Raw genomic sequence first — 27,573 nt, 5'->3', positions numbered from 1 at the left:
GTTGTCTAAATGACTGGCAGGATAATCTAGAGACCTGAGATACAAGCTTTGCCAAACTTCAGCCACAGTGCTGAAATCTCCATCTTCTCTCTTCAGTCTCTCCCAGTTTTGAGTTAAATATATGTAAAAAAAGGATAATAATTTGCCACAGAGTTTGTATGAGGGGGCATGTAGTCCAATAATTTTAGGAGCCAGAATCATTACACCCAATATGTGATCCACAATCTTTGGCATATAAGAAAAGAGAGCCAGAATAATCCTGGGACTTGCACAAGGTCATAGATTTAAACTATGGCCCTGAGACATGTGAAGACTGACAATGAGAGAAAAGAAGCACTATATACTCCAAGAAGTAGTGTCCCTTCAGATGTATCTTGGGACCCATATTTGTATTGTAATAATGATATCATTGCTTAGAAGATTTCTAAAACACTTATTTCAAGAATAATCTTTAGAGTCCATGACATTCTTTTTGCTGCACCTGATGATGGCAAATCATCTTTTGCCAAGAGGCCTTATATTTGGGGAATGGATAAATGCCAAAGCCAAATCTCTTGAATAGGTGGAGATCAAACAGACTGAATGAGTATGTCTCTAAAAGTCTACCTGCCGTTTCAGTGTTCTCCTTTCTGGATAAGTTTCCATCCAAATGAGCTACAAGAAAAAAGGAACAAGACATATTTCTTATGTGGTTTGTAAGATAATTCTTAAAAGTCTTCAAAGTGCCCAAAGGACCCCCAACCCCAGCCAAATGAAGTAGGCCTGGAAGGAAGAAACTGTGAACACTACAATAAAGCCAGGCCCTTACACAACAACTTTGTATAGACATAATCTCATTTAATCATCACCCCCTCCCTAGCAAAGCAATGATCTTATCCCCCATGACACTTGAGGAAATAGAAGCTCAGAGGGTGTATATCACTTGCTTAAATATAAGTGCTGGAATACTAAATGCCCTTCAAAGACCCATTATTAAAGTTGTGGTCACCAGTCCATGGTGCTTTGGGGAGGTGAGGTAGGGCCTAGTGGAAGGAAGTTGGGATAGTGGGGGGCTGGCCCTAGAAGGACATACCAGGACCCCAACATCTTCCTCCAACTTTGCTTCCTGACCCACAGGACCCCTCCTCTATCATGCATACACTCTTGCCGTGGTATGCTGTGCCTCACCTCCACAGGGACAAGCAACCTAAAGAGGACTAAAACCTCTGAAAACAAGCTGAAATAATAAACCTTTCCTCTTTATAATTTAGTCGTTACAGTGACAGAAATCTGGCTAAAATAGCAAGTGACACAAACAAAAGCAAACCCACTATCCATCTTACTCCCATCACACAAGACTGAAGCGATCTGTATTTGGGGATATTTAGATAGCAAATTCTTTTATTCCTATAAAACTTTTATTTCAAAAAAAAGAAAGATAATGAACCTGTACTTTGGAAACAGAGCTGGCAGTTGCTCTTGGCTGGGGCTATTTGGTAATGTGCTTCATAGCAGTGATTTTGCTCCATCCAATATCTCCGTCAAAGCTGCACTCTGTAGGCTGAACACACTATTAATAGAAGTGTAGTCACTCTCTCTTTGGATGCCTCTTTCAAAGACAAAAAAAAAAAAAGTCTGTTGAATACTCTTGACAAATCAAAACTTATAACAGGCTTTCTTTTCTCTCCCTTCTATCCTTTTAAATTTGTTTTTAGTCAGATCACACTATGGTGCCCCCAACTTAAGAGCTAACTATTATTGAGCCTTTTTAATCATGGGTTTCTTGGCAAAATAAATCCTTGTGCCCATGCACAGTGCACATGAACAGACCTTCAGTTCTGCCTCAGGCTCTGTAGGACCATAACTAGAAGTTAGCAGCTTGCAATCAGGGACAAAACTTAAAAATTTCAAAGTATGTACCCTGTTCCTCCCAACCCACCCGATCCATTCCACACTTCTTACTTGGTATCTGTTCTTGAAGCCAAAATCTCCTAACAAGACCAAAGAAAGCATTTTAGGCCTTGAGTTCCAGCCTCCCACATAGTCCTGCAGCTGGGGTCAGACCTGGCTTCCACCTCTGCTCTGTCACTGTACAGTTTATTACCCTGAGTAAGGCCACATGTGTGAGAATGCAGCCATTTAGTGCATCTAACTCAAAGCAGGAGAGGCTCTGTGCATGGGAGTTGCAATGACCTTGAAAATGAGGGTCTGGAAACTGTCTCTATGATTCCAGTTGTTTGGTTTGAATCTCCTCAAACACAGACACTACTTCCTAATTTCTTTGAGGAGTTGATCAAACCACATTAATAGGAGAATGTACATGCCAATGTCTCTCCTGAGTCTGATTTCTGTGGAGTAAGGTTTGCAGAAAAGAGGAATAACAGAAGCATGGGATTTTCCTTTGCTCCCCTCCCTCATCATAAACCCCACACAATTGCCAGTGCTCAGCACTTCCCTTCTCTTCACTTACCCAGGCCCTCAGTGGGCTCTGTGCTCCCTGAACTCCTGTAGTCGGCTAGGGTCCAGATCACAAAACTATCATTTAAGAATTAACATTTTTCTGAGCACTTATGGTGAACCAGGCATTTGGTCAAATGTTTTCATTGCACTGGATCACTTAATCCAGTCCCCAAACTCATCTGGGGAGCTTTAGGATATGAAGATGCCTCTGTCCCACCCCAGATATTGAGATTTAATTGGCCTGGTGTGTGGCCTGGGCTTTGGAATTTTAGACACTCCCATACACTCCCCCCCCCAATTATTCTAATGTATAGGCAAATTAGTGAATTGCTTCATTTGAAGAACACTCCTGAATAGGAACCATAATCTTGCCTGCCTGACATATGGAGCACCTGAGGTTGTGTAAACTCCAGTGACCCCCAGGCCCCATCAACATTGCACCCAGGCGCAGCCAGATTCTGCAGTCCAATGATGTTGTCTAAATCTTCACTGCTCAATATGGGCCACAGACCAGAGCATAGCTTGGGAGCTTGTTCAAAATGTAAATTTTTAGGCCCCACAAATTCAGGTCTACTGGATTGTTGAGAATCCCTCCAAGAGATTCTGAGGCCTACTGAAGTTTAGAACCACAGCTGTAGTGATGTCAAAATACGATGAAGGTCGAGAGGATGTGCTGCCAGCCTGGGGAGCTTCAGCTCTGCTCACTACAGCTCTCCCACTTTAACATACATAGGGATTATCTATGGGTTGCTGGTTAAAAATTACTTTCCTGGAAAAAAAAATTTTTTTTCAGTAAGTTTGAAATCCTGGGGCTATACTGCTTTCTGTACTGTTTCATGTTTATGAATTTTAAAGCCAAAACGATCACCCCGTTGGAGCAGGGACCACATCATCTCCTGCAGCCCTCAGTGTGGTAATGAGCAGGCAGCAGGGCTCAGTACTGTTTGCTTGATTGATGGCCTGATGGAACCAGCACTAGGGCACCAAGGTAATTAGAGGATCCTGATCAGGCCCTCGCTCTCCGGGCTGAAGGCTGTTGCCTTATATGATTAGGATGCGTGGGAGGCAGAGCCCCTGCTTAGAAGCTGTGCAGGTAGCGACAGTCTGCAGGAGGCAGCTGGGCCTGGCACAGAATCAGAGAGAGGAGCATCCGGTTCTGCGGTTCCTAGGCTCCAATAAGCCCTCAAAAGCAATGGTTTCAGTGTCTCTGTATGCAGACTCAGGACAGGAGGGGAGGCAACTGCAAGCCCTAGATTCTCCAGACATTTTCACCCAGAGAGAAAAGCATATTTTCTCTTCCTTTTAATTTTTTTTTCTAGAAAAATAACTTGACACAAGTCCAAGCAGTTAAAAAGATACCAAAAGGAACCCAATTTAGAAGGGTTTTTAGTAGGCTGAAAACAGATGTGGCAAACCATTTCAGGATATTCTGGGAGATGAAATGGGGAGGACCAGATCCGAAATGGCTCATCCACCTGTTCTGAGCCCGCCCCACCAGGTGCCTCTGCGCAGAAGGGGACCGCCCTGTACTTGTTCTGGAAGGAAGCCCCCCACGCTTCCTTTCCCTTAATTACCTCCTCATCGAAGCATCTGGGCAGTGCCAAGAGGTTCAGGGCAGACTGCGTGTTCACGGTTCTGCCACTTCACTTTGGAGGCTGCACCTGCCCATCCCAGTGGCGCTCCAGTAGGAAGCCCTCTGCCACCCACAACAACTTGTGGTTCAGCGCTCCTTGCCTTTGGGGAGGCACAGGGGCGCCAGCTGCATCTGGTCAGATCCTGGGCTCCTGCAGACGCAGGCGGCAGGGTCAGATTTCAGATGGATCCCAAATTTGCCCAAAGGAATTTGGAGCTGTCGCTGGGGAAGAACATATCCCAAAGGGAAACTCTGGTCCTTAGGACTCATAGGTGGCTTTTAGTTTACCTGATTGCAAGGAATTGAAGCCACCCTCTGCCCCCATGCTCATATTTATTGAAAATTTGAGGGCAGTCTAACATAGAAGAACAGATAACCACACAAAATATCTTAGGTCTGTTGCATCCTATAGTTAGTAAACTCACTGATTAGAAGATAAACCTAGATGGTGGCATTTTTATTAGGTAAGTTAGCTGTGTTACAATGTAGGTGGCAGGTGTGGGTGTGATTTTGTTCAATTTCCAGAGAAATATATTAAAAAATATGTGTACCATTGAGTTATTTATTTTTAAAAGTGCACACATGAACTGTATTTTTAGTTCTGTCCACTTGCATAATTGAAGTCACAAAAGTGTAAAAGTAATTCTAACACAGCAGAGAATATAGTGTGTACCATATAAGCATATCTGTTCATTCTCATTCTAAAAGTATAGTGCTAGAAATTCTATAAATGAAATCATGACTGCTGTCAACTTAGACATCTCCACACATATCCGATCATACATTCTTAACAGGAAAATAAATGGATCCTTCTTGCTCTGGGACATTTTAGATACTGTGTAATATGTGAATTCTGAGATGCTATAGATAAGTAATTTAGAAAGTCATAGATAATGTTCCCAATAACAAGAAGGAAAAAAAAAACACTTCCAAATTGAAAACTCCCATCTTTGTCTTGTGCTCCACTTATCTCTAACTTCTAGCCTATCTTATTTGTACCTGGCCAACTAGAGGTAGTAATAACCTAGAACTGCCAGAAAGTCTCCTAAGGAAGCAGCTAGAACAATGACTGTCACCATGTCATATTGGGAACATTATTAGTGCACCACAGGTGTTCAGCTTTCTGGGAAAGCTCTTTGTCCTTTGTGTCTACTTTCCCAGGAATTTCCCACACTGATCCACTGACTTTCTCCATGAAATTCAGCTCTATGTGTCTACTGTATATTCAGTATATACAGGACACATTGACCAGGTGTTGCAGGGTTTGCAGAAATAAGCAAGCAACACTTTTTGTCTGTTGACTGGTAATAAGTAAGTGTCAAATCTTTCAAGACAGTGTCATCCTAACTTCAAAAAAGCTCATTTCATGAAGGAATCAAAGAGAGTCCACTTCTATGGAGAAAAGACTTTAGAGCGGGTAACATTTTAGATGACTTTCAAGAATGAAAAAAAAACTTCAACTGGAAAGAACTGGGTGGGAGGTGAACATTTTAAAAGAGAGGAATGGGCTTGAGTCAGAGTTTGGATTGTGGAGCATGTTTGGAATTTAGGGCAAACCACTTGTCTTTGAATATAAAACATAAATAGGAGAGTAGTAGAAGATAAGGCTGAGAATACAAATTGTGGCCAAATTCTAAAAGTTCCATATTTGCCATACTGAAGAATTATGTTAAGAATTAATTAGCTTCACAGAAGTTGGCAATAGGAGATCCTTGAGCAGCCTAATTCAGAGAGTGGATTCTTCTTGCCAAGGGTTTTCTGGTGCTAGTTTGTATAGCATATTCATGCAGGAAGACTCCAGCGCCTGAACTGAGAATGGCAGAGGAAATAAAAAGTTGAAAACCATATCTGGGAGGTATTTCAAAGATATTCCTAGACTTGGCAACTCACCTAGACTTGGGTTTTGGAGAAGGAATTGGCCAAGTTTGGGTAATGGAAGAAATTATAATAGCATTAACATAGAAGTCAGTAAGAGAGCCATGACTGTGGGACAAAGAGTTCTGTTTTAGACATCTTGCCTTTGAGTTGCTGGCAGGACCTCCAAGGGAAGAGGCCCACAAAGTAAGTGAAAAGCCCAGTTGAGCACTTGGAGGAATAGAGCTGGAGTTACAGAAAAAAAAAAAAAAATTCATCCATGGATGGAAGTGGATGGAACTTCCAGGAATTCAGAGAGGCCCAAAAGGTCAAGGACAGAACCTAACAGAGGCTACTTATCCCTGCTTAGCTCATCCTAAACTCTTGCTGATGAAACTCAAGAACAAATTCTAGGAGGGGCCAAATCTAACAAATTTCTTCCACCTGAAAAATCCCCCGGTTAGAGGTTTCAGATAACATGGAAAGACTGTGTGTGTGCGTGTGTGGGGGGGGTGTTTGCTTATGTTAAAATCAATCTGTAGTTCTAACTAGGGAAAACCATAGTGCTCCTTTCTTCTTCAGAAAAAAGAAAACTCTAGTCTTGAGTGTTAATTCTGATTTTCTGCTTACTCTTCCTTAAAAAAATGTTAATCACTTTCTGAAACCTAAAGAAATTTCAGATGCAGAGAAGCTAAAATATTGCCAACTTCCCATTAAGGTTTATTTTTTCAAGCCCATCCCAGAAATGAATGGTTTCTATAACCAGGATATTTGTAGTATATACAGTTTGTTAAATTTAGACCATTTTCCTAAATCTTATTCCTCCTATGATTCAAATTTTTTTTTTCTGGAAAGAGGAAAAAAGAAAAAACAGACTTTGCTCTTGAGTATATGATTAAGTTTTATTTTTGTGTGCAAATTTTATTGTATAAATCATAGCATGAGCCATCACTGGTGGAACTGAAAATAACAAACAAATAAACCCATAATTTTCTTGTGTTTTCTGAAGGTCAAATGCTGCAAATACTGGCCAGATGACACAGAGATATATAAAGACATTAAAGTTACCCTAATAGAAACAGAACTACTGGCAGAATATGTGATCAGAACATTTGCTGTTGAAAAGGTAAGTCTAAAAGCTCTGGTGGTGCTACACTAGCCTCATTACCTTATCTACCATCATTTATACAAGTTCATACCTGAATGCAGGTAGGCTCTGTCTGGTTTTTTTTCTCAAGGATTCATCTTGCCCTCTGATTCTATAATAGCTCACTTCCACCTTTAAAGTAAATCATTACCATTTCATAACAATCTATATTTTGCAACTAAACCAAAAGATAACATTTTTGGTCTATTTTCTTTTTAACCTGGTTAATATTCTTCTGCTCATCTCTCTTTGTTGACAGAGCAGTTTGTGAGATTTTGATGAATGTCCTTCAGGTTTGATAAATTTCCTCCATGTGAGTGTCCATTTGGGTTTCCCAGTAGTGAGTTAGTATCAGTGTTAACACACAGGTCCTAACTCCTCCTGGAATCCCTCAGGATTCCATATGGCTCTTTTAGGCCCATGGTTCCACAGGGACTAATGATTTTCCAGGGAGAATCAACCTACCTGGAAAACTAAGTGACCAATGTCCTTTGGACCCAGGACACTCTTGCATGAACCAGCGCATTCATTCATGCTCACTGTCATACTGAGTCTAGCCTTTCGTAGTTCCTGGTGTTGGTGAATGCTGTGCTTTGGTTCTACCCTGCCTCATCCCATGTGCATGGATGGGGCTTCTTCTCTGGGAAGCACTGTAGGGCGTAACAGGGAATTTCCTTATTCCCTCTCTTTTTGCTGACATAGGGAGGGGCCGGAGGTGAAGCAAACTGCAGTCCATCCAGAGAAGTGTCACAGGTAGGCTGTGGGGAAGGTGGAGGTGATGTGACTGAGAAACACTCTGCCTTCCAGAGGCCCACAGACTTCGATCAAGAGCTCCTTCTTCATCACCAAGCCACGCACAGCTGCACCAGATGCAGCAACTTTGTCATGAATTTATTCTGCTTACACTCATTTAATAGTAGCAGGTCCCCTTGAAGGACAGGGTTATAAGCAGACTGCTGGGCATTTGGCTCTTGACCTTCCTTTCTACTCTGTATTTTCATTGCATCTAAATACATTTTTTAGATCAGCAAGACCAGTTCTAGAAAATTCAAGGAAATAGTAGCACCTGCTTATTGGATAATTTACACTGATAATTTGAACTATCATTCCTGGTTTGCAAATCCAAATTTGTCAGAGAATCACAAGGCTGAGAAGACTAGTTTATTTTAATATGTTTCTTATACTATTTAGCATTTTTTCCTTAGCCTGTCTTTTTTAATAAGCAGGCAAGAGCTTGGAGACTTCAAAGAATGTGAAGTTCTGGTTGACTCAGTTCTTCAAGTTCTGAACCTCACACTTTGATGTCGAATTTTTCCTTCTTAGGCAGGATTGGGGGGAAAAAAGAAGTGGAGGATTTTTGTATGGCTCTTGGCAAGAGCACTCATGAATAACTGCATTAAAATAGCGATAAAAGACCCTCAATATTTTTTTCTTAAGCCATTGCTTAAACATGGAATTCTTTGAACAATAGACAGCTCTCTAATAAGCTGAAAATGCATCTCTGTTGCTAAAGGAAGGGTTTGTTTGTTTCTTTGCTCTTTTTTTTTAACCTCTTATTGTACTCTGCTGCATTCACAGCCACATAGAAATGTTTCTGAAAACCCAGTTATTTTAGTCATCAGACAGCTAGAAAAGAGGTGGTGCATGGAAGCAGGGCTTGTGAATGCATTTGGGGAAATCAAAATGACATGTTAGTGATTTTCTAACTGGGCAATTGGAATCTTTGAGGAAAACAAATCACTGGACTTCTGTAGAACATTTCTTGTAGGTTGGAAACTTTGTCATTAAAAGAGAGAAAACAAATGGTTAGGGATGTACATCTAGCTTCCTGCAATTCTCATTCTATTTTGAGAGTGCGTTACAACAAGGGACCTAAAGGTGAAAAATAGATTTGGACTCCACTCTGCAAAACAAGCAGATTGTTATATCTGCTTATTAGCTTATTCTTCAGTTTGAAACTGAAGAATTTCTGTTTTGCATCTGATGGCTGCTTTTTCTTTCTCATATTAAGGGAATCAGACCGCAGTGTGAATATGATCCCCCATCTCAAAGACAGAACATGCACTCGGTGATTTGAGTCATTCTTCAAATGTTTGTTAAGCATCCACTTTGGTCTAGGCATTGTTGTATGTCAAGGGTTCTCCCTTCCCATTTATATTACATGGAAAAATTAAATGACTTTTTATATAGCATTAATGCTTTTATAATGAAGACTAAAGGAAAAATGTAATTAGCATCCAGCTGGGAAGTATTTAGGCTGTGATCACTGGTTGCATCTATGATTTTCTTCCTCAATTGTATTACAAAACAGCAAAAGGAAAAATTTATGTCCATGAACAAGAATGAAAGTTGGATCAGAAGCAATTTCCTTTGCTAATGTTGGCAGTAATGAACATATTAGAGGGTAGAGATCTATTCTGGGAGCAGTTTTTCTGCATTTCAGAAACTGACATTTACCTTGCTCAGACAATGAGACTTAGATCATGAGCCCTTTTCATGATGGGTGGGGCTCAGACCTTGGTAATGTATAGGCCGAAATCTTCTGCTTATTCCCTTTGGAATAAATAAGATTTTATCACTGGTAAGCTTTCTCAGTTTATGGGATGCTCATTCTGCATTTGGGAGCAACTCTGCCCAAGTCATTCATAAAGCCAGCAAAGCTCTCTAGGGCTTTGGAAGGTGACAGAGGCTCAACTGCATGTCTCTGATGGATTCTTTGAGGATAGCCAAATGTTATGACTTTTTCCGGGATAAGAAATTTGAGCTCCTAACCACTTAGTATTATCACTCTGGTATTACTGCACCTATTTAATAGATGACAATGTTGATTTGCACTGTGAATCCTTGACTGTTTAACTCCTAACTGCTTAAATTCTACTAAAAAATATCTTCACAGAAAAGTAAAGCTTCAGCATTGGTGGATTATTAGCCATATTAACACATTGGTGATAAATAAGTCTTATCTTAAAATCTGTATTTGTTTGCCTCTCCATGTCTTCCCAAGCACATAAAATTTTGAACTTATTATTTATGCTTGATGGTGAGTGTGGTAAGGTCAGCATGTGTTTACCTTTAAGGTACAATAAAACTAAAATGCAGAGATGGTACTTAGTGGTTATCCAGTGAGAAGACAGAGAAAGTTAAGTTTGATCCCAGATTTATATGTAACCTTGGTGTGAAGAGTAATTTTTATTTTCAAAATACACTTTTGCCTTAAAACATAGTCTTAAAATGTCAAGTCATAGTTAGAAAACAAAACTAATAATCAGCTTAACTACTCTCAAGAGCAAATTTAAAAGCAAAACAAGAGTAAAGTATCTTTCCTTCAGTTCCCTTTAGTTCAGTAGCAGGCAGTGCCCCCTTCAATTTACTGATACAAAAGCACCTCTTGATTCCCATGGGCTCATTTGCTGACATGCCTGCTTCCTTCAGACTGGGACCATAACTTGAAAACAGGAGACAGTGTCTTCATATCTCTACAGTCTAATGCCTTGAATAATACTTGGAGCACTGTAATTACAAAATTGTCAGTGATTTGAGGACTGGGTTAAATGTTGACCTGAATTAAAAAGAGAAAAACAGAGTTGCAAATAAAAATGAGTTCCCCAGCTCCTCTGGTTGGAAAGTAGATTCATTGTGCCAGCAAAAACATTTTCTGAGCATGTACAGTGTATGTGCACTGTTTGAGCACCTGGTACAAAGAGGTACCAGGATACAGATGATCCAGAACAAAGGTCTTGCATTTCAGTAACTAGTATTGAGCAGCTTTTTACATAGTCTATATTTTATTAAGGAATTTCAAAGAACCAGAGATCCATTCATTTAGAGTTGCTTGTGTATAAATTAGCATGACCCCCAAACACTACCTCCCTTTCCCACCCACATCTTCCTAAGTGTGATTAACCTGTGTTGAATGTAAGAATGACCTTCTTCCACAGCAACTCATTGTTATCTGCCCCTAGGCTTGATACCTAGGGGTGGGTTGTGCTCCCCTGGTTGCTCTTGAAGTTTATCATTTATTTTCCTTTGTTCTCTTCTGTGTTGTGGCTGACTGGGAAATGCAGAGAGGCGTTCATGAAATCCGAGAGATCAGACAGTTTCACTTCACTGGCTGGCCGGATCATGGGGTCCCCTACCATGCCACCGGCCTGCTGGGATTTGTCAGACAGGTCAAATCCAAGAGCCCACCCAATGCAGGCCCATTGGTGGTGCACTGCAGGTAAGCAGAGCTCCCAGTGCCTCTTAAAGAAGTATACCATGGGTTGTGGGTGGGAGAAGCGGGGTGGTATGTTTTGGAGTGGGATAGAGGCAACAGTTGGACAACAATTTGAATGTGCTAAGTGCTTTAGTGGCTAATTTTTTATGTGAATTTCACCTTAACAAAAAATGTTTTAATGTAGAAGCAGCTCAATGGTCCTTTTGCCTCCATTGATGAACCCCTCTTTTTGTGCAGTGCTGGCGCAGGAAGGACAGGCTGCTTCATCGTCATAGACATCATGTTGGACATGGCCGAAAGGGAAGGGGTGGTAGACATCTATAATTGTGTCAGGGAGCTGCGGTCACGGAGGGTGAACATGGTGCAAACAGAGGTACTGCAACCTGCCCTCCATCCTGCAGCCTGGTCCCTGGTGTCTCCCCTGCATCCTCACCTCCCACAGCGAAGGACAAAAGAAAGCCTGCCAACTCTTTCTTCTAAATGCTCTAGGGATAAAGCAATATACCTGGCAATCCCTGTTTCCTCCTTCCCCCCACCCTCTGCCCTTCCCCCCCCCCCCCCGCCTTCTTTCCTCTGTTTTGTTGTTCTTCTTTTAAACAAACAAAAAAAGGAGCTTTCAAGTCAGATTCTGCTACCAGGACTTTCCTGCTACCAGGACTTTTCCTGGCAGCAGAATCTATAGCCATGAGCTAAAATTTACACATTTTTCTGTGTCAAGGGACCCAGTAGAGTTTCTACATCAAGCACTCAAGGTTTCAATACCATTTCTTTTTATTCTATCTTTTAAACTAGCTGGGAACTAGAGTAAGACCACTCATGAGAATAGCTAGGCATCTACCAAGTGGCTTTAGGGTAATCTCTGTACATTTTATTCTTCTCCAGGGATACTAGGAAGAAGAGTGGCCTCTTGTCCCTGAAAATTCTTTCTAGTAGCCTTGCATCATAGGAATTTGCCTATTTTGTAGATGCACTCTGTACCAACTAGGAACTCTCTAAATTGAAATGCAAAGTATATCAGGAATTTACATTTTTGAGAAGAATTACAACTTGTTCCTAGGACATTCCTATTTTTATTAAGATTTGATTATTTTAAGTAGGCCTTATAACCCGTCACCTAGAAAGTGATTCATGGAGCAGAATGAAGAATAAATAAGAATCCCTTTTGTTTAAATTATGCATTATAGTTTATAGTAACCACTGGGAAACCTAATCCCATTTTTTAGTTAACATAAAAATAACAGAATATATCACAGATTTTTTTATATTATACTCTTTTTTCTTTAGACTATGGATACTTTGTTTTAAAGATAAAAATGGGGGCTGAGGATGTGGCTCAAGCGGTAGCGCGCTCGCCTGGCATGCGTGTGGCCCGGGTTCCATCCTTAGCACCACACACAAAGATATTGTGTCTGCCAAAAACTAAAAAATAAATATTAAAAAGTTCTCTCTCTCTCTCTCTCTCTCTCTCTCTCTCTTTCTCTCTCCTTAAAAAAAGTAAAGATAATAATGATTAAAACTTATTTTTTATATTCTTTACAGTCCAGCACATGTTACCATACCCATGTCCTCACTCTTCATTCCTTTTTTAATTAATAGGAGTAAGCTATTTTTCAGAATTCAAATCTTATGTATTTATAGAAATTAATGGTAATAAGAGGCTTTTTAACATTTCATATAATTAAAGATCAATAATAAATATGGTAAAGATGAACTGGTTAATTGTAGAGAAAGTCAACTATGGGACGCATTTTAATGCTTATTTGTTTTTTTGCAGTTTTTGTTGTGTTTTGTTTTGTTTGCAGGCCTAGGGATCAAACCCAGAGCCTCACACTTGCTAGACAAGCACTGGGCTACACCCTAGAGGACTCATTTTTAAACTGTAGGTTTATTGTACACATATCAAGAGCTATGGACTTGTAAGAGTTTTCATAGTTATCACATTATTAAATGTTTTCAAAGAAGTAGTTTCCAGTGTTCAGAACTGTCTTCAGAGCAATGTCAGTTTTCCCTGGACCTTTCTCATTTATTTGGTTAGAAAAATCTCTTTTCAACACAGATAGATAAAATTCTACTTGCCAGGTATGGTTATGCAGCCTGTAATCCCAGTGGCTCTGGAGGCTGAGGCAGGAGGATAGCAGGTTCAAAGCTAGCCCCATCAAAAGTAAGGCACTAAGCAACTCAATGAGACTCTGTCTCTAAATAAAATAGGGCTGGGGATATAGTTCAGTGATTGAGTGCCCCTGAGTTCAATCCCCAGTACCAAAAAAAAAAAAAAAAAAAAAATTCTCATTCCAAATTTAGGACATCAGAATTACAAAGGTATCTTAGTCACCATTATATACCAACACAGTGCCTTCTGTAGTCTGCACCAGTGTCTTATTGATTTATGTAATATCCTGCATGAAGCTCCAGTTTTTCTCTCCTTCCCATGGTCAATTAGGTAGAATGCCACATAATGTTCAGGAAATCCAGTGTCCTGTCAGACAGACTTAGAGCTTGTTTCTGTTGAGAATGTGTTTTACCCATTACCTTGATGATGTAGACCTAAAACTGTTAGTGTCTTCCCTCCTGTAGCTCTTGTTTACCTTGATTTCTCCATTACTAACTAGTTTTGTCTGCTTCTTCAGGAGCAATATGTATTTATTCACGATGCCATCCTAGAAGCCTGTCTGTGTGGAGACACCTCTGTCCCTGCTTCCCAAGTTAGGTCTCTATATTATGATATGAACAAACTGGACCCACAGACAAATTCAAGCCAAATTAAAGAGGAATTCCGGGTAAGTTGTGCTAAAGGGAGAGGTGATTGACTCTGACCTTGCTTTTTCAGAAGTATCTCAAAGTCAGCTCCTGATCCCTTGAACCAACACAGGCTTCCTCTGTCTTAGCACTACTAACATTTGAGACTGGGTGGTTTTTTGCTGTGGTGTTGTCCTGTAGAGTATTTAGGAGCACCCCTGGGTTCTACCCTCTAGATGTCTCTGACATGAGCACCATGCCAAACATGCCAAACATATGTACAGGCATCACCAAATGTTCCCAGGGGAGGGGACCAAAGTTAGTCTTACAAAACCATTACCTTTCTAAGCAGACACCAAGCAGTTCCCAGCACCTAAACCCCTGTTCACAGTGCAACCAACCATGGGTACGGGAAAAACATAGAAATGCACATTAATAATTCTTTCTGGCCATTATTTTTCACTGAGTTCCCCACATGCATGTTTCATCTAAGTGTACCTGACTCTAGGCTAGATGCTCCCCGGATCCCCAGATAGACAGCTCTAGTTAGATTTCATGGCACTTAATCCCAGGGATCAACAGTGGCCCTTATGCCTCTGCCGCTGGTCCCTATGTCTGAAAAGCAGTCTATGGACCAAAGCAGAGCACAGGAAAGAACTGAATCTAATGGGCTATTTAGGGTTATTGAAGAAGTTGTCTTGCTGTCAGCCTAAGGAAACTTAATGACCATGAGAAACACCTACTGTGGAACTGTTATCTTCCTCATGTGCCCTTTTAAAAAAATTAATATTTTATTTAACCTATTCCAGTAATCCCCCCTTATTTGAGGTTTTGCTTTCTGTGGTTTCAATTATGTTTTGAGAATATTAAATGGAAAATCATAGACATACAATTCATAAGTTGGTTTTTAAGTTGTATTATGTTTTGTTGACACATTGCTAATCATACATATTTGTAGGGTACAGTGTGATGTTTTTCCTGCATGAATTCATACTATCAAGCCATAAAAATGCATAAAATCCTGCCATTGGTGGCAATATGACTGAACCTGGAGGTCATGCGCCTTTCTTTTGTCCCACAGACTCTAAACATGGTGACACCAACATTGCGTGTAGAAGACTGCAGCATCGCACTCTTGCCTCGGAACCACGAGAAGAACCGGTGTATGGACATCCTGCCCCCAGACCGTTGCCTGCCCTTCCTTATCACCATCGACGGGGAGAGCAGCAACTACATCAATGCCGCCCTGATGGACGTAAGCAATTCCCTTTCTGGGAAGGTCATAGGAGGTGTTCCCAACAGGGATAGCCACTGGGAAGGGCAGGGCAAGCACTTCAGAGGTCTTTCCTTGTGCTCCTCTGTCCCTCCCACCCTTTTTCAAGATGCAAACTCTTTTCAACAAAACATAGATTTCAGATTCCATGTGTTTTTGTGTAGCTGGATATTCTTGCACTCTCAGTGGCCATGGGTCCAGAAGTAGTGATAAAACAAGCATGTTGCCGTTACTCTCTGGCCAAAGAGCAAGAAACAGCTGTTAAGTCCCCATGGCAAGGAAATGGAGTAATGTGGAAGCAGCATTATCTCATTTCCCTTTCCTCCTAATTTAGGCAGTAATTAACATGGGAAGAAAACACAACTCATTACTTACTGTTTGTCAATTTACTTCTTGCAGTTCAATTGATGGGAAGAGTAAATGGATATTTTCAGTGCTAATGTGGAAATTTTAATTGTATTGGTGTGATGTTGTAAAAGGGCACTTACACTTGTTCAAAGCTCTCCAGAGCTGAAAAAAGTATGTGTGCTCTTTATGGCAGGAATAAGTAACACCAAAACTTATAAGTGACAAACAAATAAGCTTTAAGAAAAACAGAATGATTTTAATTATTCATAATTTTAAACTGAATTTTCTCCATTATAATGATTACATATGGAGTCAATGTTGTCTATCAGAAATAGAGAAAAACTGGTAAGAGATAGTTAAGTTTTCCTTATATCAAAGTGAGATTACTTTATCATTGTTGTTCCACAGATAAATTTACATTTAGTTTATTTTGGTGTTGACAACAGTGGTAGGATTTAACAGTCACTAAATACGTTCAGTGTTTTGTGGCACACATTTCCATGTGCACTAAATAGATTCCTCCTTTCACATTTTCCTGGGTATATTTGGATCTTTCTTGTTTGTGTTTGCAGAGCTATAAACAGCCTTCAGCTTTTATAGTCACCCAGCATCCTTTGCCAAACACAGTCAAAGACTTTTGGAGACTGGTCCTGGATTATCACTGCACATCAGTGGTTATGTTAAATGATGTGGATCCTGCCCAGGTGAGACTCGGGAATTCTTGAAGGCAGAGCTCGTGTTCCTAGGGCAAGTTTGTGAGTGCTTTGTTTGCACATCACAGGCTCTCAGGCCAGGGCTCAAATGCCAGTTGATGATTGAGAATTAGGGATGCTGATCTAGAGCAGAAGGTTGGTAGAAACCAAGCACAGGCCAAAGTCATAGACAGGGAAAGTAACATGGCAAGACAGGGTTAAAAATTAACCTGCTCCAAAGGATAAAAATACCCACTAGGGATATATAAGGATATAGATGAACAGGAATTCAAACATCACAGATCCAAAAGTAGAGCAAGTAAACCAGAGGACAGAGGAGAAAGGACACCAGCCCTGGCTTCCATCCCTGGGGCATCCAGTTGGCATAGCTCGCCTGGAGCCTGCAGGTGGAAATCATCATGGGCGTGTAGACAGTGGGAACAAGCAAGCAAGTTTAAAGGATGGCAATTAGTTTCTCAACTCTTTGGTAAAGATATTAAAAAGAAATAAAACTGGCACCTGGAGATAAGAGAAGCTCTGAATGATAAGTAGAGTTTTCGCATAGCTCTTCCTAAACAGGAAAAAAAAAAAAAAGACTTGGACACGGATAACTCAAGATTAGTAATGGAGGTAGAAGAAGTTTCTTAGAGGGAGCTGTCAGGAGACTGTTAGCACCAAGGCCCTTTGGGAGCTGAATTTATTCCAATCACAGATTTCACTACCATGACCAAGGTCATTATGGAAAGTTCGAACTTAGCATGTTTTAAGAATAAACTTATCCTGGAACGGAATTAATTTCTTGCTAATAGAGACTTTTTTTTTTCCTTTTTTTTTTAAGAAAAAATCTGAAGTATTTCATTCTCAAAACTGGACAAGATATCTCCTTTCTAAAATCTGTTTTGTTGCCCATCAATCTGCCATATCTGGAAAGGACATTCAGTTCTTTAAGATTTTTAATTATGTTTGAAGCACTACATTATATTGTTAAGGCCCTTGCCTGAAAGCTAGTTAATGAAATAATAATGATAATCCTTGTTCTCATCTAGTCATTTTGGCTTAAGAAGCTTAAATATTTTAGATCACTTCCTGTAGAAGCTTTCAGAGAGGCAGACTGGAACCATTTATAAAGACACACACAATTTGAAACAGAAACAAGGATCCTGACTTTCCAACTTGCAGAGCCACACTAATTCACGAACAGTCACAGTCAGGGTTATAGGACTTGTTCCCTGTTCAGAATTATGCTGCTAAAGTGAATCCTGAAAAGTGGCAGTATACACTGTGAACATATCAGTGATTCTAGCTTGTTCTTAATGAACAACAGCATTTGAATTCTAAAGCTACATTCTGAACCCAAAATGTCTGGACTCCAACCAAGCCTTGGCTGACTGGTGATAGGAGAAACAAAAAGACTCCAATTCTATTCAGCAGACAGAGCTGATTTTCAGAGTGAGAGAAAAGAGGCTCAGGGGATTCAGTCTTTTAGCGAACACTAAACTGAGCATTGAACTCAAAGCCTTTGCAACCGTACAAGACTAGCACTCAACTATTTTAAGTATTTATAGGTCCAGTTCATGGACGTGTTATGCACCATTTAAGCCATTTTCTACATGGTTTCCTTGGGAAGAGTGTAGGATGCAGTGTGCCAAGAGCCCCATGTAGTCCAGGCCATTCATATTTCTTCATTGTAAGTGACAAGCTTTGTCAGATTCTTGAACTGAGAGGACAAGCAGAAAGTAAAGCTAGCTCAGTCAGTAGAAAAATGGGTACAACAGTTGAATGTGTATGTTATGGCTTTTATTACCATCTTGACTTCCCATCATCATGCCTATTAATTTTAACAGTGGGTATCCTTGGGTATCAAAAAGAAAATAAACATTAGCATGCTATTGTTTGACAAGGCAATTTAATAACTTGTCACAGGAAGTGCTGTTGAGTGAAGAAGGAAAAATTTCAGGGAAGCAATTGTTTAAAAATAAATGTAATTTCTAAAATATAATAGACTTAGCTACCATAAAAACTATGCTTAGTTATCCTACTTTCATTTTTAATCAAAAGAAAAAAAAGGTCTAACCTTTAACTTCTCTCTTTTTTTTTTTTTAAATAAATCACTGGTCCCAGACCTTTTATTTTTATTTTATTTTATTTTTTTAAAGAGAGAGTGAGAGAGGGGGAGAGAGAGAGAGAGAGAGAGAGAGAGAATTTTTAATATTTATTTTTTAGTTCTTGGCGGACACAACATCTTTGTTGGTATGTGGTGCTGAGGATGGAACCCGGGCCACACGCATGCCAGGCGAGCGCGCTACCACTTGAGCCACATCCCCAGCCCAAATGGAGACAGATGCTGTTTCTCTTGGCCCACTGTTAACTGAGAACTTGTCATGCAATCTTGGATATAAATCAACCTTTGCAACATTTGACAGTGAAATTTTTAGATCCTTTGGAAAATAAAAGTTATCAAAAGGAAAAATAAAAGGAAGTTTAACCAGTGGATTCTCCTTTTGTGGTATATCATTTTGCTTAAAATGAGATAATAGGGTTTTCACCTGCTCTTCGTCCCATAGCAACAGGTTTAAAAATAATGAAGTAGTGCCCCTCTTGCTTCACCATGAGCCATCTGTCCTTCAGATAAATCAGAAAGATAAAAGTTAAACACAATTCCACAAGTCACTGGAACACCAAGTCCAGAAAGAAGTTTGAATACCTATTAAGGCTTCATGGATTGAAGAAATGTATTTGAAAAGATCTTATGGGTTCTTCCCACCTGACCATCTTCAAGTTTTGGAGGATGGTAGGGTGGTGGCAAATGCAAGGACCCCTTTCCTAAACTCCCATGTCCTAAACACTCCTGTCCGCTGAGTTGTGATTCCATTTGTGCAAATATTCTAGTTATCTTTTAGCATCAATACCTGGGTTTTGAGCTTCTTGAAAACTGTGTTTTTAATCAAAGTGGCCTCCAGGTAAAAAAAGCAGAGCAGTTACTCTCACAACCCAGGTTACCTAGATTTTGCTTTGGGAGAGCTTGTACCAGAATATGAAAATGCACCCAGCCCTTACTGTTTGTCACAAAATAGCCTGATTTCCAAAAGTCCAGCAGGAGAGGATAAAAACCTGTGTTAACAGGTACACATGCCAGTTTAAATGTCTTCAGTTTCACAGTGGCAGCTAGTGGCATTTCCCCTAGGGCCTAACTACGTATACATTTCAGCAGCCAGGAGACCTAGGAAGGGATGTATGGAAGAGATACTCATGCCTTCCCTGGAAAGCAGAATTAGTCACGGCTCCAGGTGCTTCCTGAGACAATGAAGAAAATAGTCACAGGAGAAGGACAGGTGAGGAATCAGCAGACAAAGAAGTCCTTGAGTCAACTTGCTGAAAGGAAAAGATGGAAAGAAAAGAAAAGGAAGGGAATCAAGGAAGTCTTGAGATTTAGTGAATGTCTGATACTGACTTTATCCAAACTGTTAGTAGTAAATGTATTATAATTAACCTTTGTGTTTCTATGTTTTAAATTCAGTTGTGTCCTCAGTACTGGCCAGAAAATGGAGTACACAGGCATGGCCCCATCCAGGTGGAATTTGTGTCTGCCGACCTAGAAGAGGACATCATCAGCAGGATATTCCGTATTTATAATGCAGCCAGAGTAAGAGCCAGGGACAGTATTGCTTTGTACTGTGGTCCGTCATATTCTTGTCCACTGATTTCTAACACACCACTCTACATCAGGCACTGTTCTAGGATTTTGGAGTGTGTCAGAGAGCCCTGACCTTATGGAGCTTATATTCTACCAGGAACAATGTCAAAGAAAAAGTTATTCAGTGACACTTTTGGAAAGGAAGGGACAGGGTCCACAACAGTGGGGTCATGCAGCAGGGGAGAGAGATGGGCTCACCTCTGAATGCACCTCTGAGGGCAAATGAGAATTGATGGCCAAAGAGAAGTGGGGGGCCAGTGGGTTGAAATTTCCCAAGGAGAAGAAGTATCAGGGTAAGGGGGATTCTTTCTGAAGAAAGGCCACAGTGGTTAGGCATCACCTGGGGATGGTAGAGGCTGAGGAACCTGATCAAATGATGAGAATGGCCAGACACGGGGAGAGGGTGCTCTTGTAAAATTGATTTAGCAAGGGTTGTTAAAACTGCTTTTTATAAGGAAGTTCACAGGTGGGCTTAGGAGAAGGTTCAGCGCCTGACTTAAGTTTGGTCAAGCAAAGGCTCTTTATCAGAAGGCAGAAAACAGAATAGATAGAATAATGGATTTAGTTTATTAGAAAGTGATAGATTTTATAAGACCAAGAAGTGATGTAGAGAGCAAGTCTCTGTTTTAAATAACTGTGTCATGTGAGCAGAGCCCTGAGGAATAGCCACTGGGCTCCCTAGGGACATAATATTTTAGGCAGAAGTCACAGCAAGTGCAGAGGTCCTGAGGAAGAGCTGTGCCTGGTGACTGCAGGTCCAGCGGGAAGCTGGTGTGGCCGTGACACTCACAAAGGCAGGAGGAGCTGGTGAAGTCATGCACCTGGAAGGAGACTGGCAGAGGTGGGAGGAAAGGTGTCCTGAGAGCTTCACAGGCCTTACTAGCTTTGAGCTTTTGCTTGTAAGAAAATAAGGAGCCAGTAGAGGGTTTTTGCTAGAAACCTTAAGATATAACTTACATTTTTAAAGGAGTGCTCTGACTTCCTGTGTTGAGAGAGACCCATCAGGAGGCTGTGAGAAGGACCCAAGTGTAAATGACAGTAGTAGGACAGAAGTGGTAGCAGTTGGAGCAATAGAAAGACTTAATTATATTCTGAAGGTAGACCAGTAGGATTCCAGGGACTCCAGGGTGACTTGCAAGATTTTTGTTCTGTGAACCAGAACAATGGAGTTGGCCATTCACTGAGAAGGAAAGGCTGTATGTGTAACAGGTTATTTGAGCAAGGGGCATATGTGCAGAGAAGTTCAGTTCTAGACATAAGAGGTTTGAGATGACTCTTTGAGCCCTATGTGGGAATATTAAGTAGGACTTTCAGGACTCTCAGGAGAGGTATGAACTGGAGATGTAGACTTAGGACTTACTGTTAATGTTTTACACCATGAGAATGAATGGGATCATGAAGTGAGAGAGAAACCCCAGGACTGAGCCTGGAGGCTTCCATCAGCAAGAAGTCTGGGAGAAAGGGAGGCTGAAGCAGGGAGGCAGAGGAGGAGAGAGGGATAAGGAGAAAGAAGAACCAGTGAAGAAAGTGTACTGAGAAGTGAGTACTCAACAGGCCATAGAGGGTTCAGTCCAAGTGATTTAGCCATAACAGATTAAGCTGTTGTGGCTTTTCTAACATAAACTCCAACACTTTTGTGAATCCTGTAATTCCACTTAATTAAGAGTAAAGATTAAGATTCACACCAATAAGCAAAACTCTGTTATAGTCATGGGAAACATGGTGTAATCTACATCACATTGCACTCACAAACGTCTCCAGGTTATAATTTGCTCTTCACCTTGAGTTCTGTGTAATCAAAGTAAAACCATTTTCCCACATAATGCATGATGCCCTCAGTCCTCATACGGTTATTTTTTACTTGGCTTTGGCAAAATGGTTAAGTGTTCTGCTTCACTCTTATTTGTCTGTGGCCTATCATGGAAAACACCTGTTTTTGTTTTTTTAATAACTGCTTGAAATTAAAAATCATAACTCTTAGGCCTGTAGGAGCTGCCTTGTTATTTGTTGGCCAGACTCTCATTTCATAATGCTCTGCTTTGATGTGAAGATCAAGTAGGTGGAATCAGCCCACTGGCGTCCAAGGAAGTAAATAATGCCTGTTCTTTCTCTACTCCCTGATTGTTGCCTGATGGTCTGTAGCCCCAAGATGGATATCGAATGGTACAGCAATTCCAGTTCCTGGGCTGGCCAATGTACAGGGACACACCAGTGTCCAAGCGTTCCTTCTTGAAGCTCATCCGCCAGGTGGACAAGTGGCAGGAGGAGTACAATGGTGGGGAAGGTCGCACAGTTGTGCACTGCTTGTAAGTATTGACGGAGCTCTTCCTCTTAGTGTCCAGGGCCCCCACTCAGCTGTCTCCTCCTACATACTGTCTTTTGTCTCACTCTAAATGGAAAAGAAATAAGAATCTCTGGGTAAAGGGGGATGATCAGTATGCTCACTTAATGCTCAGTTGGCTTTTCAGGAAAAGGAAAACAATAATTTTAGATAAGATCATAGTCTGTTTTCTGTTACATTAATAAGTGACGAAGTAATTTATAAATAACTGAGATTTATTTATCTCATTGTTTTGTATTGGCATCTAGTGAGGGCCTCCTCGTTATGTCATAAACTGGTGGAGGACATTACATGGTGAGACAGAGCAAGTGTTCTAGCTTGAGCCTGTCTTCTTCTTCTTATAAAGCTACCAATGCTACCATGAGGGCCCCACTCTTATGACTTGTATAATCCTAATCCACCCCCCCCAAATACCTCACCCCAACTATCATTAATATATGTCTTTGGGAATTAAATTTCCAATACAAGAACTTTGGGGAACACATTCAAGCTATACAGAGAGTGTGTCACAATTATAAAAAGCATTGATCCTATGACTAGGGCTTCCCCAGCCACCCAAAAATCCAAAAACCATGTGGATGGATTTAGTGAGGTCCTATCTCTTGAGAGTCCATTGTCTAAGAATTTTCTGAGCCGGTTATTAAAATGCTGATAACTTATCTGCATTGGAAGTATTTACACCATAGAATTAGCAAATGCTATAAATCAGGGCCCACCCAGCCAAAATCAGTTTGCCATCGTATTATAGTACTTGATAATTCTATTGGAAATCATATCAGAGGTTTCAAAGGAACTCTTTCTCTTCCTGGTTTTTAGGAGAGATTTTTGCCAGAGATTTATGTATATTAGAATTTGGTGCTATAATTTGGATCTTAAATGTCCTACAAAGGTCCATGTAGCAAAGGCATGGTCCCCAGCCTGATGCTATCAGGAGGTGGTTAAACTTTTAAGAGATGGGCCTAGTTGGAGGTCTTTAGGTCATTTTGGGTGTGACTCAGAGGTGACCATGGTCTCCAGTCTCTTTATTCCTTGGCCATGAGTTGAGCAGCTTTGCTCTGCCACATATGCCTATCATAATGTGCTACCTCATCACAGACCCAAAAGTAATAGGATTAATCATGGACTGGAACCTCAAAACTTTTGAGCCCAAATAAATACTTTCTCTTAATAAGTTGATTTTCTTGGGTATTTGTTATGGTGATGGAAAACTGGCTAACAGAGAGCCAATGTCCTCAAAAGGTGACCTCCCCCAATTTAGCAGGTGCCAAAATGTGAGAACCTCTGCACAGAAGGATCCCAACTTTACCTGTACACTGAGTAACACTTGGGGAGCTTAGGCAGTGGGGAACCCTATCCTCAAGCCACACCCACACCAGTGAAGTCACAGTCTCTGCATATGAACCACAGACATCAGTGTTTAAAAAAAAAAACTCCTAGTGATTTCCATGTGCAGCCAAGGTTGAGAGCTATGAATAGAGAATGCCATGCTTTTCAAAGTACTTTTACCTGCATTTTCTCATTGGCAATGATAGGTAGCTAATCATCCAGCTGGAATTGGCTTGATGGAACAGGCAATTAAAAAGTCATGGCAGTTAGGGAAGATGTTTAGAGAAATTTGTGGAAATTCAAAGTATAAGCATATGTTGCTTTCCAGAGGAATGTCATTAGAAGTACACAATGCAATCACTCCAAAATTGAAAGTAAACTCAAGTTTTACTCAGTACAGACTAACCTGAATTAAAGTGGCAGACTTGGCTAAGGGTGTGGGTTTCTCTACACTCAGTGCCATGTGTCAGGCTATGCCAAGGTCCTTTCTTGGAGCTCTGAACTTTGCCCTGCCTCTTGCCAAATAAAATATGCTAATACCTCATCCTCCAGGAAAGGTATGAAGGAGGAACTGTGAAGACCTCTTAAATCATTGTGTTCTCCAGACTAAATAATTACATCACCACGCCATGTTGTTCCTGTCTCCCTACTTACCTGACATCCCTTCCCCTTTTGGTGAGGGTTCCTTGATTTTTTATTGAGAACCACCCACTCCCCACACCCACATACCTGCTAACTCTCCAAGGTTCCCCTGGGACTGCCTCTTGCCCTTCTGGCATCAGATTGGGCAGGACACTTCACTCTGGAAAGGAGATTTATTTTAAGATTTATAAATCTGTGCCTTTTTTTTTTTAACTATACAAGAAACAAAGTTAAATTGGTATCTTCTAGTATTGGTCAGGAAAGAAGACTTTGGAAGCACCACACTGTGCCTCCCTGTAATAATGGCGCCATCTTCAGCATATTGTAGCGCCACCTATTGGCCATAAAGAGAGACTCCTATATGAGACAGCTCTCCAGGCACTGTGAATGCAATGGTTCCTTGGGCCACAGACACTTGAAGTACTGAAATAGGGATTTTTTTTCTTGATATGTGTCTTCTAACTACTGAAATCAGAAACAAAAAAATAGAATTAAGGTATTACCATTTAGAAACTCTGGATATAGACAGTGGTCATCAACAACTGTCAATAGCATCAGGTAAAAAGATGGTGGGGAAAAAGCAGTGTAATATTAGTGAAAGAATAGCAAACACATGAGAAGGTCCAGGAACTGCACATCTGTGTCACCTGACTCACAGCAAGATCTCCTACAGCACACACCTGTAGGCCATCAGGGAAGACTCACACTATAGCAAAGAGTCCTGTCCAGAAGGATTGTAGATCAAAATGTCAAAGTAAAACAACAAAGCTACTAGAAGAAGACATGGCAGAAACTCCTCATGATCATGGGATAATCAAAGACTGGTCAAGAAAGGACACATAACACTAGTCATAAAGAAAAATAGAGATATATTGGGTCCCATTAAAATGAAGCACTTCCGTTCATCAAAAGATATTAATAAGTGAGTAAGAAAGCAGTAGGAGGAGAATTTTGTTTCATATATACATGTGAGTGTCTGTGTCTGTGTGTCTGTGTGTCTGTGTGTGTGTGTGTGTGTGTGTGTGTATCTCCCCAATGGCTCAGAGCCAGAATGTCTAAGAATTACTGCAAGTCCTTAGAATAAGATAGATGGCCCCAGTTCTTTAAACGGGGGAAAAAATCGACAAGTGCTTCATTTGAAAAAATTAAGCTATCCAGACGGCCAGTGAGCACAGAGAAAGTATTCAGCATCATTAGCTTTTAGGAAATACACATTAAAACCTGGATCACATGCCCACTGCATATCCACCTAAATGACTGGAATTTTAAAGACAAATGATGATCCCCCAAGTGGTTGTGAAGCTGTGGAGTCACTAGAACTCTCAGGCTCTACTGCTAGGAAGTAACTATCATACAACCATTTTGGAACTGTTTGGCAGCATCTATCAAAGCTAGGTACTCATATACTTTGAGCCCTTCCATTCCTAGATATGTGACTATAGAAATAAGTTGTATGACACAGGATATGTTTATAGCAGGTGGATTCATAATACCTAAAATCTGGAAGGAGCTATGGGACAGGTAAGTTACACAGTAGAGTACTCACGCAGTGGAATTTTTCTTGTCAATATTAAAGAAGAAACTACTGACAGTCAACAACAGGAAGAGTCTATGATAATATTGAGTGAAATAAGCTAGACTCAAAGGAGTATATGCTGTATGATTCCATATATCCATTTAGGCAAAAAAAATGTAACAGTAGAAGTGAGAACAGATATTGTTTTGGGTGGTCCTGAGGGTATTGATGAGGAGGCACTTTGAGGGAGGCTGACTGGGGGCTGCTCATGGTCTCTGTCTAGACCTGATGTGGTTACATAATGTATGCATTAGTAAAAAGTAACATATCTTTTTACCATTTGTGAATTTTATTATAGGTATAAGATAGAGCAAAGAGATTAAAATAAATTTGCAAGGCATGCCAACCAAATGCAATGTGTGGCCTTTTCTTAGATGTGATTTTTTTTAATCAACTATAAGAAACCATCTGGGAAATCTGAACACTGACTAAAATTTTGATTATATTAAAACAGAAGGGTGAGAGGTGGGTGTGATTTAAGGGTAGAACACTTGCCTACCACTCATAAGGCCAGCACTTCCCAGCACTGTAAAACATCAACAGTAATGTTTCTTTATTTTAGGTATGATAGGGATATTGAGTTTAAAATACAGAGATATAAAAGGTCCCTTAGCTCCATGAAAATAGATATATTCCAGATCTGTTGCAGAGAAAATACAGGATAAGTTGGGAACATCTATGGTTCCAGAAGATGAGAAAATCTTCACAAAAGTATAGGACCTATTACAAAAACTATGTGGAACTCCTAATGGCCAAAAATGAACAATTTGAGCAACAAGATAAATAGTGATGTAATTGGGTTTTAGCTCATGGAATAAAATTGGTATTCAGGCTATGCCTCCACTGATATGAACAACAAAATAAAAATAAGCAAATACATGTTTAAATGAGGGAAAGGGGAAACCTCCTTCCTATGTTAGGCAACTACCACAATCATCATTAATTAGTGCAGACGTGAGCCACCAATGGATGCAAAAATCAGTGTGCAAACCTTTGTGGAGAAACAAGATATTTGCACAGTCCAAAGTATGTCCCCCATTATATGTCTTAACTAGAAACAGAAAGATTTTGACAGTGAGAAACCTGGTAGACATTATCTCAACTCATGAGCAAGGTCAACATCACCAGGAATAAGATGGCTCAACGTATTAGTCCTTATTCCTCAATTCTTGTCCTTTTCAAGAATGCAATTCCTTCTGCAGTTTTCTTGGCAAAAACGCATGGCCTCATTTCCAATCACAGTCTATGTTTTGTACTTTGTGATGACTTCTCAAAGTGTGGCTGAGACCCATGAGTACTTCCCCCATCTACATTCTCTATTTCACATTTTATATTCTGAAAAATAACTGATCTAACAAAAGCCAGGTCAAGAAATGCAGGGAAAGACAGGAACACAATGAAGGGAGGCTAAGTGGACATGACAACTAAATGTAATATGGGATCCTGGACTAGAAAAAGGACATCAATGGAGAAACCAGTGAAATTTGAGGCCCATACTTTTAATAGTATTGTAGCAGGAAAAAAAAAAAAGTATTGTAGCAGTGTTACTGTCCTGGTTTTGATGACATACTGTGGTTATATAAGATGTTCATGCCAGGGAAATTGGATATACAAGGGAATTCTTTATGCTATTTTTGCAGTGATTCTGCACATCTA

The 27,573-nt window shown here is 40.4% G+C and overlaps 1 protein-coding gene across 9 annotated transcripts in view; it reads left to right on the top strand.

The window, feature by feature from the left end:
• The window catches only part of PTPRM (protein tyrosine phosphatase receptor type M), an 825,699-nt gene that overhangs the window by 776,025 nt on the left and 22,101 nt on the right, over window positions 1–27,573 (top strand). For 5 of the 9 annotated variants that reach the window (XM_081262895.1, XM_081262888.1, XM_081262887.1 and 2 more), the window contains 9 exons: window positions 6,936–7,052; window positions 7,776–7,826; window positions 11,138–11,292; window positions 11,527–11,662; window positions 13,917–14,066; window positions 15,107–15,280; window positions 16,219–16,350; window positions 19,856–19,981; window positions 22,175–22,338. In XM_081262895.1, coding sequence (XP_081119021.1) covers window positions 6,936–7,052; window positions 7,776–7,826; window positions 11,138–11,292; window positions 11,527–11,662; window positions 13,917–14,066; window positions 15,107–15,280; window positions 16,219–16,350; window positions 19,856–19,981; window positions 22,175–22,338 — 1,205 coding nt within the window. The remainder of the gene's footprint in view (window positions 1–6,935; window positions 7,053–7,775; window positions 7,827–11,137; window positions 11,293–11,526; window positions 11,663–13,916; window positions 14,067–15,106; window positions 15,281–16,218; window positions 16,351–19,855; window positions 19,982–22,174; window positions 22,339–27,573) is intronic. The other 4 variants (XM_081262889.1, XM_081262891.1, XM_081262893.1 and 1 more) reach the window with 1 other exon arrangement.

The sequence above is a fragment of the Spermophilus citellus genome (assembly GCF_964194105.1).
Source record: "Spermophilus citellus genome assembly, chromosome: 12".
Classification (NCBI taxonomy): domain Eukaryota; kingdom Metazoa; phylum Chordata; class Mammalia; order Rodentia; family Sciuridae; genus Spermophilus; species Spermophilus citellus.
Note: the sequence above shows the minus strand (reverse complement) of the source record. Positions and strands in the feature narration are given on the sequence as shown.